The 17,104-nt window shown below is 50.2% G+C and overlaps 3 gene segments (V, D, J or C); all 3 read left to right on the plus strand.

Annotated features, from left to right (window-relative positions):
• Positions 1–349: 349 nt before the first annotated feature.
• Positions 350–4,907, plus strand: LOC122437869. The segment is given in 5 exon segments: positions 350–398; positions 514–872; positions 3,749–3,768; positions 4,405–4,408; positions 4,755–4,907. Coding segments are annotated over 5 exon segments (585 nt in total).
• Positions 4,908–8,185: 3,278 nt separating this feature from the next.
• Positions 8,186–8,724, plus strand: LOC122437870. The segment is given in 2 exon segments: positions 8,186–8,297; positions 8,384–8,724. Coding segments are annotated over 2 exon segments (390 nt in total).
• A 4,076-nt stretch (positions 8,725–12,800) lies between these two features.
• Positions 12,801–13,328, plus strand: LOC122437871. The segment is given in 2 exon segments: positions 12,801–12,907; positions 12,994–13,328. Coding segments are annotated over 2 exon segments (384 nt in total).
• The last annotated feature ends 3,776 nt before the right edge of the window (positions 13,329–17,104 follow it).

The raw sequence follows: 17,104 nt of genomic DNA on the forward strand, positions 1-17,104 counted from the left end.
GTGGAGGGTATGGAGCTGGGATTTGGTAGGAAAGAAACAGAAAAGGGAAACACCGGCCTGAAGGGAGAAGCGAAGGAGCCACGGGGAAGGGCATCGGGCATAAACCCAGCCTCGCTCAGACCAGCAGTCCAGCTCACACGTCATCTAAGAGACTGCAGGAGAGAGCAGGGTTCCTGGATCAGCTGACCTGGAATGAGAGGTCAGATTCCTGGAACCTGTAGAGGCAATGACATCAGAGCAGTGACGTCCATGCCTCACCTCCAATCAGAGGAAGGAGGCCCAGAACCCCGGCTCTCAGAGAAGCAGAGCTCTGAGCAAGGAGACGCAGGACAGCTCTGCCCCTCCTGCCATGGGCTGCAGCCCCGTCTGCTGTGTGGCTCTTTGTCTCCTGGCAGCAGGTGGGTCCTTGGCACAGGAGAGAATCTGTGTTCCTAGGCTGACTTTGCCTGAAACCAAGGCACCATCGGCTTCTCTCCTGCGGTTTTTGTCAGCCCCAGTCTTCTTCCCCCTCAGGCCTTGTGGATGCTGGAGTCACACACACCCCAAGATACCTGATTAAAGCAAGAGGACAGCAAGTGACACTGGGATGCTCCCCTGTCTCTGGACACCTCTCTGTGTACTGGTACCAACAGGCCCTGGGCCAGGGCCCCCGGTTCCTCGTTCAGTATGACAGGCAGGAAGTGAGGGGAGAAGCACAGCTCCCGGATCGATTCTCAGCAAAACAGTTCAGTGACTCTCGCTCTGAGCTGAACTTGAGCTCCTTGGAGCTGACGGACTCGGCCGTGTATCTCTGTGCCAGCAGCCCAGACACAGCCCTGCATGATCAGGTGCCTCTGGCACAAAAAGTCTCCTACCCCAGCTCAGGAAGTGTGGTGAGGGTGACTGCCTGCCTTCCAGGCCTAGATAGATCCGATAGACTCTCCCAGATATTCTTCCTCTGCTGTGTTTTAATGGTCCCACAGATCATCCTAGGTAAGTATTATTTTCTCTGTTTACACATCTGAGTGGAACTGACTTGTCCACATCTTCTGTGTCATTACTTTCAGAGCAAGGAATTTGATTCAAGCCTGTCCTCATTACTTGTGGTCTTTGCCCCCATAAAACTCTCTCCCACATAAAATAAATAGTACACATAAACACACACACACACATACACACGTACATGTTTTAAAGCAACTGGCTCACATATTTGTTAAGACTGGTAAGTCCAAAAGCTGCAGGCTGGTCTGGTGCTTCTAGAGACTCAGGGGGAACTGATGTTTAAGTTGAAAAGCAGAACTAATGGCCCAGTGTGATGGCCTTCGACTGATAATTATCTCTTACTTGGGGGAAGAATAGTGATTTCGTCTGTTCATCTCTTCACCTGGTTTCATGAAGACCACCTACGTTATGGAGGGTCATCTACTTTATGAATTAAAATGTTAATCTAATCTATTATTAAAATATACCTATTCACATGTTGAAAGTGAAGTCGCTGAGTCGTGTCCAACTCTTTGCAACCCATGGACTGTAGCCCACCAGGCTCCTCCACCCATGGAACTGTTTAGGCAAGAGTACTGGAGTGGGTTGCCATTTCCTTCTCCAGAGGATCTTCCTGACCCAGAGATCGAACCTGGGTCTCCCACATTGCGGGCAGATGCTTTATCGTCTGAGCCAAAAAATAACCCTCTTTGGAGCACCCAGAAAAATAAAGCTAAATAGCCATGGCAGAGTCAAGTTGACATATTGTATTAGTCAGGACACCGTCTTCCAGGCTTGCACAGGAATTTAGTCGCATGAAGTCCCTGGCAGGTAACAGGACTCTGGATTTCTTGACTCCCTTTGCTAATCTCTGACAGCCTCCTCTAGTGCTTTCTAGGTACTAAAGTAGATATGGACACGTTGTGACTTCAAGCCCTATACTTCAGGTCTACAGATGTCACAGGAAAGAAAGTAATTGTGTTTGTTGGTTCAATACATGAGAGAAACAGAGCATGTAATGTACCCTCAGGTGTTTTTACATCAAATATTGGCATATGAATTATAGTAAACATTTGAATAATGTGAAGTTAGGGGACCCTGACCCAGCCCTAACCCTGCTGTAAAAGTTTGTTTAAAATTCAGTCAACCCGCTGTATTTATGATTCCAGAACAGCAGATTCAACCAGACACAATTGTGTAGTACTGTGAAAAGTGACAGTGAAAGTTACTCAATTGTGTCTGACTCTTTGTGACCCCCATACAGTCCTTGAAATTCTCCAGGCCAGAATACTGGACTGGGCAGCCTTTCCCTCCTCTAGCAGATCTTCCCCACCCAGGGATCCAACCCAGGTCTCTCCCATTGCAGCGAGATTCTTTACCAGATGAACAACAAGGTCTATAATTAGCATATATTAAAAATTCCACACAAAACTGGACACAGGAAGTTCAAAAAAGTGAGGTTCAAGGGACCCAGTCTATATATAATAACATTACACACTGTGCAATGAACCAAGGAATGGTTTTGATCCATTCATATATATGTGTCCATGGAACATTCGCCTATAAAGACTGAGAACATTTCATCACCAGAAATTCTCTCAGGCCCCATTCCCAGGCCTGTCTCTTTCCCTGACAGTGAAGAGTATGATTTCTTTTGCTGTCATTCTGTTTTAAAGTCCTCTTTAGCCCAGAGCTAAATATTTAAAACATTACTCCTGGAAAGGATTATGGTTAAAGACTTTCTTGAAAGCATGTGAGCACCATATCCATGTCAGGGACTATCCTATCTGGAGATGGATGGTTTGGAAAATGACCATCCAAAGATCTTCCCTGCCGGTACAAGCTTTTTTTTGTTTGTTTGTTTTTAAATTACTTATGCACTTTCATAAATTTCTTTTCTCATGCACACATTGCCTGAAATGATTTTATGGTGCTCTTTTGACAGGAAGTCCTCATCTAGGAAATTCCTTTAAGGTCCCATGTGAAACACACACAACAAGGCTTCCTGGTCACACACTGGGTGCTGGGACTGAGCAGGCAACCAAAAGCAGCACCTTTGGTGAGAGATCATTTCATGTCAGGAGAAGCTTGCCTTTGATTTGACCCCAGCTACAAGTCACAGGAGTTGAGTTGAAAAGTACCCCTTTCTGCAGCAGCCTGGCCTGGGCACTAGGCTCCTGTGTTGTGCGTCCCACTGTATCTTGGACCAGAGACACTCTGAGCACAGGTGTGGATCCCATGGCCTTGCCAGGCCCCAATTCAAGGCTTGTTTTTGTGGCTACAACATCGGGCTCATTTGTTGCTTCTGACTTTAGTTTCTGTGTTTTTGTCTCTGAGGCCCCAGGAGGTTAGTCCCCCAGACCCCAGAAGTCAGACCAGCACATCAGGAGGTCACCACGGTCACCCACTCATGACCAGCTGATTGATATTCAGGTTCAGAAATTATTGAGAAGTTGAAAATCACTGCAGCAGAGCATGACAGCTAGCACAGGGTCCTTCTAAATGTGAGGTTTGAGCACCGTGATAGAGTCTAGGGTCTAGGACATCAGTTACTGAATGGCTGCCACACTTCACAAGGACGTATCTCATGCAATGGATGTCTCACGTAGAATCGGAGCATTTTTCCTTTGCCCTGGTGTCAGCCATCTCTCGAGATATCTCTCCACGTCTGGACTCCTTTGTGCCAACATGTCTTCCGTGGTGCTGGGCAGCCAGCTTCTCTCCTCCAAGCAAGGTGGGCCACAGGCCTGAGGTGGTTCGGCCTGCTGCCCCCCCCCCCACCCCTCAGACACCAGAAGACGTGCTCAGGTGAGCATGACGGCGTGAGCCTGCGTTTGACAGGCACCCTGTCAGTCAGTGAATTAATAAGCAATAGAGCCCAAGGATTCCTCAGGTGTTACTGAGCCTGCCCTAAGGTTGGGGAACCAGATCCAGAATCATTGTGGGTGGAAGGACATGAACAGGACTGCTGTCAATTTAACAAAGTAGAAACATGAGGGATTACTGGGGACACGTGAGTCCTAAAGGGCAGCAGGAAGCCTGAGGATTTTCCCTGAGATTCAAAACCACAGAAATATGTAGATAAAGAAAATGAATGTATGTATTATTGAACAGCTATTTCTGGAATAAAATGTACCGAAAGTGGTGAACAGTTTTAGGGAAAGTTTACAAGAACTTGTAAGGCTTATGTGCATTGAGCTGGATGGGTTTCCCTACTGTGAACAGTTCACTCAGGGTCATTTCTGATTTGAGCCTCTGGGGAAAGGGGCGTGGTCCCTGAGTGACAGCTCGGCTCTGGGGCCTGGCAGGGACAGTGATGTCTCAGAAGGATTCCCTGGAGAGCCCCTCTTCCCTCTCATCCACACTCAGAACAGGGGGCCTCCACCAGCCCCCCCCTCCATGAGCCCCTGCCTCCTGGGCTGTGTGGTCTTCTGTCTCCTGCAGGCAGGTGAGTCCTGGGGGGCAGGGTCCCCTTGGGGGTGCCAGCACAAAGCATGTCCGCTATGACTGCAGCATCGGTCCTGCCTCCACAGGGGCGGTCCACGCTTGTGTTACTCAGGACCCCAGTTCCCAGGTCGTGAAGACAGGACAGAGCGTGACACTTAATATTACTCAGGATCTGGGTCATAACTGTATGTACTGGTACGGACAAGCCCCGGGACACAGGCTGAGGCTGATCCATTACTCAGCTATGCCTCCCTCCACGGAGCAAGGAGACGTGCCCAATGGGTACAGCATCCAGACCAAACACAGAGAACTTCGCTCTCACCCTGGAGTCTGCCAACCACTCCCAGACATCCGTGTACTTCTGCGCCAGCAGTTACTCCACGGCGCTCCTGGCCACCTGCTCTCTGTGCAGTAAGACAGGGGCCCACGCGCAAGCTCCGAGCACCGGGAGCCTCATGCCCTGGGGACCACGTGCCAGCCCTGTGACCCTGGATGTGTGATCTGAACAGGCCTGGATCTGACCCCAGGGACTCGGAGACACATGTCCACCATCCGTCTCTCTTTCGGAAAGCATCCAGTTCTGACTAGTTCTGACTGTTACTCATCAGCTTAAGACCCCCGGGAGGGAAGGATATTGGTAAATCAGATACATCTAGACCCACTTGTCTCTCCCCAGCACCTCCTTGCTGTCTCTCTGGAAGTTTCTCCCCCAGCCTAGCTCTCAAGTGCTCCCTGCTCTTGCCCACCAGAGGGGCGGGTCTTCCCCGTTTACTGTCTTGGCCTCAGCTCCCCTGCCCTCTCTGCTCCAGACACACTGCCCTCCCCTCATTTGGGTCATGGGCCTTCCCATGACACAGGGAAAGTTGTAACCATGCCTAAGCCGCTGTGTTTGAGAAAGCTCTTGTCGTCATCAAAGAGAAAACACCCTCAGTTAATTAGAAACCATCCAAAATCCCTCGGGAGTCCATTTGCAGGAGGAGAGACAGGCTGGGTGTGTGTGTTCTCCTCCCTGCCCCTCTTTCTTAGCATCTCAATTAACTTGGACCAGGTTTCTACCATTTCCCTCAGAGAAATGTTGTCAAAGTCAAAATATTTCCTCCATGGTATCTTATTATATCAAGATTTTAGAAGTTCATAGGAAATAAATAGGTTAATACATGTAAAGCCTCTTAATAAAATGCACTGGCTAGATTTTGGTAATGGGTTATTTAAATATGAAATCTGGAAATATATGGATCTGATTAATCAGAAGGAGGTCAGGAATACAGGTGTTCAGGCTGGCTTCAGTTGTGATCATGAGAGTGCTTATTTCTTTTGCCAGTTACTCCATTTTAGCTAACTACTGTCATTATAGTGGAGCAAGAATTGTTTCCTTCTTAGTAGAAATGTCTGATCATACAGTGTTTTACCTTGACAGGCTAAGACTAGACTTGAAGATCAACCCTAGTTCAGCCAGGCGGGTAAGGGAGCAGATGAAGGATGTGTGTGTTTGTGTGTGTGTGTGCTTGTGTGTGTGTGTGTGTGTGTAGGGGGTTGAAAATGTGGAGTGTGGGGGATTTCTGTTCTTGTTTTAGATGGAAGGCACAGATCTGTGAGACTGTGGACCATTGACCACTAGGAGGCACTGTGGGTCCATGGTAAGCTGGGTGCCCTGGGAAAGGTTGAGAGTCACCCTGGGGAGGGCAGCTTAGGGGAACCTTGGCTACATGCCTGCATCAGAAAGTAGGTTTGAGTTCCCTGAGTGGTCCAGGACACATGGACCCAGCCCAGACTCCTCACTGCCCAGGGGAGTGGGGACCTGCCTGGATCCTCAGGATGTGCAAAGGGGGTCCTCTCCTGGAGCAGTATGGGGAGCGGTGGGTGATGGATTAGTGTGGCTGGTGAGGGCTGGGTGAGGAGTGTCAGGCAGGGACAGGAAGAGAAGAGAAAGCCATGTTATGGACATATGCGGACAGTGCTCGCCTCACACCCACCCTTTGCTGAGGGGCTGTGCAGGATGGGGAAGGGCATAGAGGAGCCCACCATGGGACCTGGCCAGGCGTCCAGTGGATCAGGAAACAGCCTGCAGAGACACAGAACAGTGACGTCATAGGCAATGGTCCAATCCGGGAAGCAGGAGGGTCAGCACTTACAACACTCACCCCAGGAGCCCCGCCCCCAGCCAGCAGCAGTCTTGGGTTCCTGATGCAGCCATGGGCTCCAGGCTCCTCTGCTGTGTGACTCTCTGCCTCCTCGGATCAGGTGAGTCTGGACACAGTGTGGGAGCTTCTGAGATGCCTTTGCCTCCCTGAGATAGAAGCGTGGCGATGAGGGTTTAAGCAGGAGGCTTCCCTGTGCTCTGCCCTCAGCTTTCTCGTCTCCTCCCCAGCAGGCCTTGTCGAATCTGGAGTCACCCAGACCCCCTGATACCTGATCAAATCAAGAAAGCAGCAAGCGACTCTGATGTGTTCCCCTGAATCTGGACACTGTTCTATGTACTGGTACCAACAGGCCCTGGGCCAGGGTCCCCAGTTCCTGTTCAGTATTATGATGGGAAAGTGCATCCCTCGGAGCTGACGGACTCCGCTCTGTATCTCTGTGCCAGCAGCCAAGACACAGCCCTGCGTGATCAGGTGCCTCATTGACAAAAGCACTCCTGCCCCAGCTCAGGAAGTGGTGCCCAGGGTGTCGGCTGCCAGCCTGCCCAGCCCAGTCTCTGGTAGAGCGATAGACTTTCCCAGACATTTACTCCTTGGTATGTTTAAATGCTCACTAAGGTCATTAAGATAAGTATTATTTTAACTGTTTGTAATTCTGAGGGATCATGAGTTGCCCAGATCTCATACTTCATAAGTGTTACAGCGAGCATTCCGGCTCAAGTCTGTTCTCTAAACCTGTAGTCCCTTCGCTCACAGATATTTCTCTGTACAAGCAAATTACACTTACGCGTTATTTTATCTGTAACAAGATACAATTTTGGGCTCTATGATATGAATTGCTACTCAATGAATGACAGCCACACTTCACAAGCACGTATTCCCACGAGAGGAATGTCTCAAATAAAAACAGAGCCTTTTTCGTTTACGGTGGTGTCTGCACCTCCCTCCAGGTCCCTCCTACATCTGTATTCCTTTGTGCCAAAACGTCATCCTGTGCTGGGCACCCAGCTTCTCTCCACCCAGAAAGGTGGGTCACAGGCCTGAGGGGGCTCTGCTGGCTCCCTTCCCCCCCAACACGGGAAACACGTGTGAACATGAAGGGGCTGTACCTGCTTTGACCGGTGGACCGTCTGTCAGTGAACTGATTAGAAACAGACCAAACATTTCCAAATGGTGATGAGCCTGCGATGAGGTTGGGAGCAGAAACCAGGAGAAACATGGTGGGTGGAGGGACATTCTCAGGACTGCGGTCAATGTTGCAGAAATGGAGCCTTGAAGTGCTATGGGGCCACATATCATAAAGGGCAGGAGGACGCCAGAAGGATTCCCCAGGATTCAACCTCCAGAAATATGTAGATAAATACAAGTAATGTACATGTTAATGAAGACTTATCTGTGGACTAGAACTTACAAAACATTTAATCAGTTTAACATTTACAGAAAAAATCTTTAACATTTGTAGAAAGGTTACAGCAATGTGTGAGAGTTACGTCCATTGAGTTGGATGGGTCTCCCTGCAGTGAACTCTTCACATAGATTTATGTCTGATTTGAGCCTCTGGGGGAAGGGGCGTGGTCCCTGAGTGATAGGCTGGCTTGTGCCTGGCAGGGACAGTGACATCTCAGAAGGACTCCCTGGAGAGCCCCTCTCCCCTCTCATTCACACTCAGACCAGAGGGCCCTGTGCCTACCCCACCCCCGGCCATGAGCCCCTGCCTCCTGGGCTGTGTGGTCTTCTGTCTCCTGCAGGCAGGTGAGTCCTGGGGTCAGGGTCCCCTTGTGGGTGCTAGCACTAAGCATGTCCTCTGTGACTGCAGCATCGGTCCTCCTTCTCCACAGGGGCGGTCCACGCTGGTGTCACTCAGGACCCCAGATTCCAGGTCGTGAGGACAGGACAGAGCGTGACGCTTAATTGTACTCAGGATATGAACCATGATTATATGTACTGGTACCGACAAGACCCGGGACACGGGCTGAGGCTGATCCATTACTCAGATGGCCCACCCGGCACGGACAAAGGAGACGTGCCCGACGGGTACAGTGTCTCCAGACCAAGCACAGAGAACTTCCCTCTCATGCTGAAGTCTGCGAACCGCTCCCAGACATCTGTGTACTTCTGCGCCAGCAGTTACTCCACGGCGCTTCACGGGCACCTCCTCTCTGTGCAAAAAGGCAGATGAGGGCCCTGCAACCTGGAACTTGGGGAGCCCCTTGCAAGCTCCTAGCACCTGGAGCCTCTGAGCCCACAGACACACTGGCAGCATAGCCAGTAGTTTTTGATCTTGCCTGGCACAGACCTGACAACAGGGACTCATGGGCATGGGTCCACTTTCACTCTTTGTCTTTTCACTGTAGCTGCCACATGAACCTAAAGATGCTAGCCAGCTCTGACTCCTAGTATCAGTCTGAAAATGAGGCCTCCAGGAGGGAAGGGTATTGGGAAATCAGGTACATCTAGACCCTCTCTTCTCTCCCCCGGCACCACATGCCTGTCGCTGTGGAAGGTTCTCCCTAAGGCTGGCCCTTGTGTGGTCTCTGCTCTTGTCCGACTTCCCCAGATGTGGGGTCTTTCCTTTCCCACCTCCAGGCCCTCCTTCTGACCCTTCTCTACTTCAGCCTAGTTGCTCCTCCCTCATCTGGGTCATGTCCTTGCCTGTCACCCAGGGAACATTATAATGATTCCTAAGTGGTCCTGTTTGAGTAGGCTCCCTGGGGTTCTCAAAGAGAATGCAACCTCAGTTAATTATTAATCATCCATAATTCGTTTGTAGTCCCTCAGGAGTAGGAGAGACAAACTGTGTGTGTGTATTCTCCATCAATACCTGTCTTTAGCATGTAAATAGCCTAGAGCCTGATGTTGGGAAAGACTGAAAGCAAAAGGAGAAGAGGGTGGCAGAGAAAGAGGTGGTTAGATAGCATCACCGACTCAAAAGACATGAATTTGAGCAACGTCTGGGAAATAGTGAAGAATAGGGGAGCTTGGTGCACTGCGATGCATGAGGTCTCAAAGAGTTGGACTTAAGTTAGCAATTGGACCACAACACCACCAACAAAAACTAACCCAAGTTTGTAGCATCTCCCTCATCACAATCTTCTAAAAGTCAAAGTATTAAATATTTCCTGCATGAACACATTTTCTTTCTCTTGAAATACAAAATCAAAAATCAGCTAAGGCAGGCTGCTTTGTGAGTTTGTGTTTCTAATTGTGTGTATGTTCTTTAGAGAAACAAAACAATCAAAAACACAGTGGGATTGGCAAGCAGTGAAATATTTTCTAATATGAACACATTCCATGACTATTAAATCTGGGTAGACAATCTTGGTTTCCACACATACCACATAGGGACGCAGGTGGAACTGCCAAACTCCAGAAGTTTCTGCGGCAGAGCAAGGGGACAGTGCTAGTGCCTGGGGCCAGGAGGGTTAAGAGAAAGCTTCATTTGGGGTTTTTAATCTCTAGAAGACTGACTAGCATAGGCACTAATTTGCAGGCTTGCTGTCCCAGCTGGGATCCATGAATGTCAACTCTGCAATGCTGAAGGAGACTCTGAGGTTGCAGAAAAAGTGAAGGGTACAGAGCTGGGATTTGGTAGGAAAGAAACAGAAAAGGGAAACACCGGCCTGAAGAGAGAAGCGAAGGAGCCACGGGGAAGGGCGTCGGGCATCAACCCAGCCTCGCCCAGAGCAGCAGTCCAGCTCACAGGTCTTCTAAGAGACTGCAGGAGAGAGCAGGGTTCCTGGATCAGCTGACCTGGAATGAGAGGTCAGATTCCTGGGAACCAGCAGAGGCAATGACATCAGAGCAGTGACATCACTGCCTCGCCTCCAATCAGAGGAAGGAGGCCCAGAACCCCGGCTCTCAGAGAAGCAGAGCTCTGAGCAAGGAGACCCCGGACCGCTCTGCCCCTCCTGCCATGGGCTGCAGCCCCATCTGCTGTGTGGCTCTTTGTCTCCTGGCAGCAGGTGGGTCCTTGGCACAGGAGAGAATCTGTGTTCCTAGGCTGCCTTTGCCTGAAACCAAGGCACCATCGGCTTCTCTCCGGGTTTCTTGTCAGCCCCAGTCTTCTTCCCCCACAGGCCTTGTGGATGCAGGAGTCACCCAAACCCCAAGATACCTGATTAAAGCAAGAGGACAGCGAGTGACACTGGGATGCTCCCCTGTCTCTGGACACCTCTCTTTGTACTGGTACCAACAGGCCCTGGGCCAGGGCCCCCGGTTCCTCATTGAGTATTACAGGCATGAAGTGAGGGGAGAAGTACAGCTCCCGGATCGATTCTCAGCAAAATAGTTCAGTGACTCTCGCTCTGAGCTGAACTTGATCACCTTGGAGCTGATGGACTCAGCCGTGTATCTCTGTGCCAGCAGCCCAGACACAGCCCTGCATGATCTGGTGCCTCTGGGACAAAAACTCTCCTACCCCAGCTCAGGAAGTGTGGTGAGGGTGACTGCCTGCCTTCCAGGCCTAGATAGATCCGATAGACTCTCTGAGACATCCTTCCTCTGCTGTGGAAGTCCCCCTTTCTGCAGCGGCCTGGCCTGGGTATTAGACTCCTGTATTGTGGGCCCCACTGTCTCTTGGACCAGAGAGACTCTGAGCACAGTTGTGGATCCCATGGACTTACCAGTCCCCAATTCAAGGCTTGTTTGTAGCTACATCATCGGGCTCATTCATTGCTTCTGACTTTAGTTTCTGTGTTTTTGTCTCTGAGGCCCCAGGAATGGTTAGTTCCCCAGACCCCAGACATGAGATTGGGTTCCATGGAAACCAGCACATCAGGAGGTCACCACAGTCAGCCACTCATGACCAGGTGCATGATATTCAGGTTCAGAAATTATTGAGAAGTTGGAAATCACAGCAGCAGAGCATAGCAGGAGGCACAGGGTCCTTCTAAATGTGAGGCCTGTGCGGTGTGATAGAGTCTAGTCTCTAGGATGTCAGTCACTGAATGGTCGCCACTTTCACAAGGAAGTATCCCATGCAATGGATGTCTCACGTAAAATCAGAGCCTTTTTCCTTTGCCCTGGTCTCAGCCATCTCTCCCGACATCCCTCCACGTCTGGACTCCTTTGTGCCAACTTGTCACCCGTGGTGCTGGGCAGCCAGCTTCTCTCCTCAAAGCAAGGTGGGCCACAGGCCTGAGGTGGTTTGGCCTGCTGCCCCCCCACCCCTCAGACACCAGAAGATGTGCTCAGGTGAGCATGACGGCACTGAGCCTGTGTTTGACAGGCGCCCTGTCAGTCGTGAATTAATAAGCAATAGAGCCCAAGGATTCCTCAGGTGTTGATGAGCCTGCCCTAAGGTTGGGGAACCATATCCAGAATCATTGTGGGTGGAAGGACATGAACAGGACTGCTGTCAATTAAACAAAGTAGAAACATGAGGGATTACTGGGGACACGTGAGTCCTAAAGGGCAGCAGGAAGCCCTGAGGATTTTCCCTGAGATTCAAAACCACAGAAATATGTAGATAAAGAAAATGAATGTATGTATTAATGAACAGCTATTTCTGGAATAAAATGTACATAAAATTGCAAACAGTTTTATGGAAAGTTTACAAGAACTTGTAAGGCTTATGTGCATTGAGCTGGATGGGTCTCCCTGTTGTGAACTGTTCAGTTCGTTCAGTCGCTAGGTCGTGTCCGACTCTTTGCGACCCCCTGATTGCAGAATGCCAGGCTTTCCTGTGCATCACCAACTCCCGGAGGTTATGCAAACGTATACCCATCACGTCAGCAATGCCATCCCACCGTCTCATCCTCTGTCGTCCCCTTCTCCTCCTGCTTTCAATCTTGCCCAGCATCAGGGTTTCTTCAAATGAGTCAGTTCTTCGCATCAGGTGGTCAAAGTATTGGAGTATCAGCTTCAGCATCAGTCCTTCCAATGAATATTCAGGACTGACTTCCTTTAGGATGGACTGGTTGGATCTCCTTCCAGTCCAAGGGACTCTCAAGAGTCTTTTCCAACACCACCATTCAAAAGCATCAATTCTTTGGTGCTCAGCTTTCTTTATAGTCCAACTCTCACATCCATACGTGACTACTGGAAAAACCACAGCTTTGACCAGATGAACATTTGTAGGCAAAGTAAATATCTCTGCTTTTTAATATGCTGTCTAGGTCGGTCATATGTGAACTGTTCACTTAGGATCATTTCTGATTTGAGCCTCTGGAGGAGGGGCCGTGGCCCCTTTAGTGACAGGTTGGCTCTGGGGCCTGGCAGGGACAGTGACATCTCAGAAGGACTCCCTGAAGAGCCCCTCTCACCTCTCATCCACACTCAGACCAGAGGACCCTCTGCCTGCCCCACCCCCGCCATGAGCCCCTGCCTCCTGGGCTGTGTGGTCTTCTGTCTCCTGCAGGCAGGTGAGTCCTGGGGGCAGGGTCCCCTTGGGGGTGCTAGCACTGAGCATGTCCTCTGTGACTGCAGCATCGGTCCTCCTTCTCCACAGGGGCGGTCCACGCTGGTGTCACTCAGGACCCCAGATTCCAGGTCGTGAGGACAGGACAGAGTGTCACACTTAATTGTACTCAGGATCTGAGCTATAGCTATATGTACTGGTACCGACAAGACCCGGGACATGGGCTGAGGCTAATCCATTACTCAGTTATCCCTCCTGCCACGGAGAAAGGAGACATGACTGACAGGTACATTGTCTCCAGACCAAACACACAGAACTTCCCTCTCACGCTGGAGTCTGCCAACAGCTCCCAGACGTCTGTGTACTTCTTCGCCAGCAGTTACTCCACGGCTGCACGGCCACCTCCAGTCTGTGCAAAAAGATGAGGGAAGCCCTGCGACCTGGAAGTAGGAGAGCTCCTTGCAGGCTTCTCGCACGCGGAGCCTCGGAGCCCAGGGCCACATGTCTGCAGTGTGACACGGAGTGTGCATCTCCTATCACGCCCAGCTGCATCTACGTTAAATACAGTGCACGGTTGGCTTTTTTAATTTCAAAGATTATAACTTTAATATTCAATGGGTTAATATATAATCTCTGTATATAAATCCATTACCTAGAATTAGTGATATTTAATTTATGTAGACAATCAAGAAATATGTGGATCTGACTAATCAGAGGGATCTAAGGAATGCAGTGTCCCAGGCTGTATTCCCCTGAGCTCATCAGAGTGTCTGTATTGAAGGTCTGTGTGATTCCACCTCAGCATGCTACTGTCTGTGAAATTGTTTTCTTCTTAATGGAAATGTTGGTTTCTACAGTCTTTTACCTCCAGAGGCTAAGAGGGAATTTGAAGACCAATCTGAAGTCAGCCAGGTTGGGAAGACAGTAGAACAACTGTGTGTGTGTGTGTGTGTGTGTGTGTGTGTGTGTGTTTACATTCTTGCTTTAGACAGAAGGCACAGAGCCATGAGACTCTGGACCATTGACCACTAGGAGGCGCTGTGGGCCCACTGTAAGCAGGGGACTTGGGAGGGGTGGAGATTCACCTTGGGGAGGGCAGCTTTAAGGAACCTTGGCTACATGCCTGCCTGAGAAAGCAGGATTGAGATCCCTGAGATCCTGAGGTTCCAGGACACATGTGACCAGTACAGACTCCTCACTGCCAGGGAAAGTGGGGATGTGCCTGGATCCTCAGGATGTGCCCAGGAGATGGTCTCCTGGAGCTGCAAGGGAAGTGGAGGTGAAGGGGTTGGGGTGGCTGGTGAGGGCTGTGTGATTGTCAGCTGATTGCCTGGTGATTCCCAGCCAGGTGAGTGCATGCCTGTGTGTTAGGCAGGGCCAGGCAGAGGACAACAAGCTCTGTTGTGGGCATATGGGGACATGGGAATGGTGCACCCTTCACACCCACCCCTTGCTCAGGGGCTGTGAAGGGCAAGGAATGGTATAGAGGGCTCACCTTTGGTCCTGGCAAGGAGTACAGTGGACAGGTCAACCTGCAGAGACACAGAGCAGTGACGTCATAGGCAAATGCTCCAATCAGGGAAGCAGGAGGGTCAGCAGTTTACACCACTCACCCCAGGAGTCCCACCCCCAGCTAGCGGTGGTCTTGGGTTTCTGATGCTGCCATGGATTCCAGGACATCCTCTGCTGTGTGACTCTCTGTCTCCTGGGAGCAAGGGAGCCCTGGACACAGCGTGGGAGACTCCTTCTTGATTCTGTGTTGAGATTCTGCATCTTTGACTCTCAGGTCTTGGGAAAGATTACTCACCCAAACCCAAGACATGTGGTCCTACTCAGTGGAAACCAGCACATCAGGAGGTCACCACAGTCATGCAGTCAAGACTAGCTCCATGATTTGCAGGGTCCACAGTTTGAATATTATTGAGAATTTATTGTGTAAGGAAATGAACAGCACTGTGGTCAATTAGGCCAAGTAGATACCAACATCTGAAGGAGTCTTTGTGATGCGTGAGTCATAAAGGGCAGCATGAAGCCAGAAGGTTTTCTTCTTCAGTTTCAAAACTACAGAAGTACATTGCTGTATTTTAGTTGTAAAGTCCTGTCCAACTCTTTGTGACCCCATGGACTTCAGCGTGACAAGCTTTGCAGCCCTTCACAATCTCCCTTAGTTTGCTCAAACTCATGTTCATCGAGTCAGTGACGCCATCCAACAATCTCATCCCCTGTCATTCCCTTCTCTTGCCTTCAGACTTTCCCAGCATCAGAATCTTTTCCAATGAGTCAGTTCTTTGCATCAGGTGGCCAAAATATTGGAGCTTCATCTTCAGTCCTTCCAATGAATATTCAGGATTGATATCCTTTAGAATGGACTGGTTGGATCTCCTTGCAGTCCAAGGGACGTTCAAGAGTCTTCTCCAGCACCACAGTTTGAAACCATCAATTCGTAAGCACTCAGCCTTCTATAGGGTCCAACACTCACAGTCATACATGACTCCCAGAAAGACCATGGTTTTGACTAGACAGACCTTTGTTCCCAAAGTAATGTCTCTGCTTTATAATATGCTGTCTAGGTTGGTCATAGGTTTTCTTCCAAGAAGCAAGCATCTTTGAATTTCATGGTTGCAGTCACGATCTGCAGTATGTTGGAGCCAGAGAAAATAAAGTCTGTCACTATTTCCCTTGTTTCTCCATCTATTTGCCAAGAAGTGATGGGCCTGGATGCCATGGTCTTAGTTTTTTTAAATGTTGAGTTTTAAGCTAGCCCTTCCACTCTCTCTGTCACCTTCATCAAAAGGCTCTTTAGTGTCTCTTTGCTTTCTGCATAGGGTGGTGTCATGAGCATATGTGAGGTTATTGACATTTCTTCCAGCATCTTGATTCCAGTTTGAGCTTCATGCAGCCCGGCATTTCACATGGTGTCCTCTACATATAAACTAAATAAGCAGGTGACAATATACAGCCTGATATACTCCTTTCCCAATTTTGAGCCAGTTTGCTATTCTACAGATGTATGTAGATAAATAAACATACATAGCAGTGAAGAATTATCTCTGGAATACAACACACTTAAAGTTGCAAGCTATTTACAGGAAGAATACAACAACTCATAAGGCCAATGTCCACTGATCTGGATGGGTCTCCCTGTTGTGAACAGTTCTCTCAGGTTCATTTCTGATTTGAGCCTCTGGGGGAAGGGGCGTGGTCCCTGACTGACATGTTGGCTCAGGTGCCTGGCAGGGACAGTGACATCTCAGAAGGACTCCCTGGAGAGCCCCTCTCCCCTCTCATCCACACTCAGACCAGAGGGCCCTCCGCTTGCCCCGCCCCCGCCATGGGCCCCTGCCTCCTGAGCTGTGTGGTCTTCTGTCTCCTGCAGGCAGGTGAGTCCTGGGGGCAGGGTCCCCTTGGGGTGTCAGCACGAAGCATGTCCTCTGTGACTGCAGCATCAGTCCTCCTTCTCCACAGGGGCGGTCCACGCTGGTGTCACTCAGGACCCCAGATTCCAGGTAGTGAGGACAGGACAGAGCGTGACACTTAATTGTACTCAGGATCTGGGTCATAACTCTATGTACTGGTACCGACAAGATCCGGGACTTGGGCTGAGGCTGATCCATTAATCAGATGGCCCTCCAGTCATAGACAAAGGAGATGTGCCCGATGGGTACAGCGTCTCCAGACCAAGCACAGAGAACTTCCCTCTGACGCTGAAGTCTGCCAACCGCTCCCAGACATCTGTGTACTTCTGTGCCAGCAGTGACTCCACGGCGCTGCACGGCCACCTCCTCTCTGTGCAAAAAGACAGATGAGGGCCTTGCAGCCTGGAACTTGGGGAGCCCCTTGCAGGCTCCTAGCACCTGGAGACTCGGAGCCCACAGACACATTCTGGCAGTATAACCTGCAGTTTTGATCTTGGCTGGCACAGACCTGACAACAGGGCCTCATGGACATGTGTCCGCTCTCACTCCGTATATTCACCAGAGCTGCCACGTGAGCCTGAATTAAAGATGCTAGCCAGCTCTGACTTCTAGTCATCAGTCTGAAAAGGAGGCCTCCAGGAGGGAAGGGTGTTGGGAAATCAGGTACATCTAGGACCTCTTGTCTCGCCCTGGGCACCACATGTCTGTCGCTGTGGAAGGTTCTCCCCCAGGCTGGCCCTTGTGTCGTCTCTGCATTGTCCAACTTCCCCAGATGTGGGGTCTTT

The sequence above is a fragment of the Cervus canadensis genome, chromosome 3, assembly GCF_019320065.1.
Source record: "Cervus canadensis isolate Bull #8, Minnesota chromosome 3, ASM1932006v1, whole genome shotgun sequence".
Classification (NCBI taxonomy): Eukaryota; Metazoa; Chordata; class Mammalia; order Artiodactyla; family Cervidae; genus Cervus; species Cervus canadensis.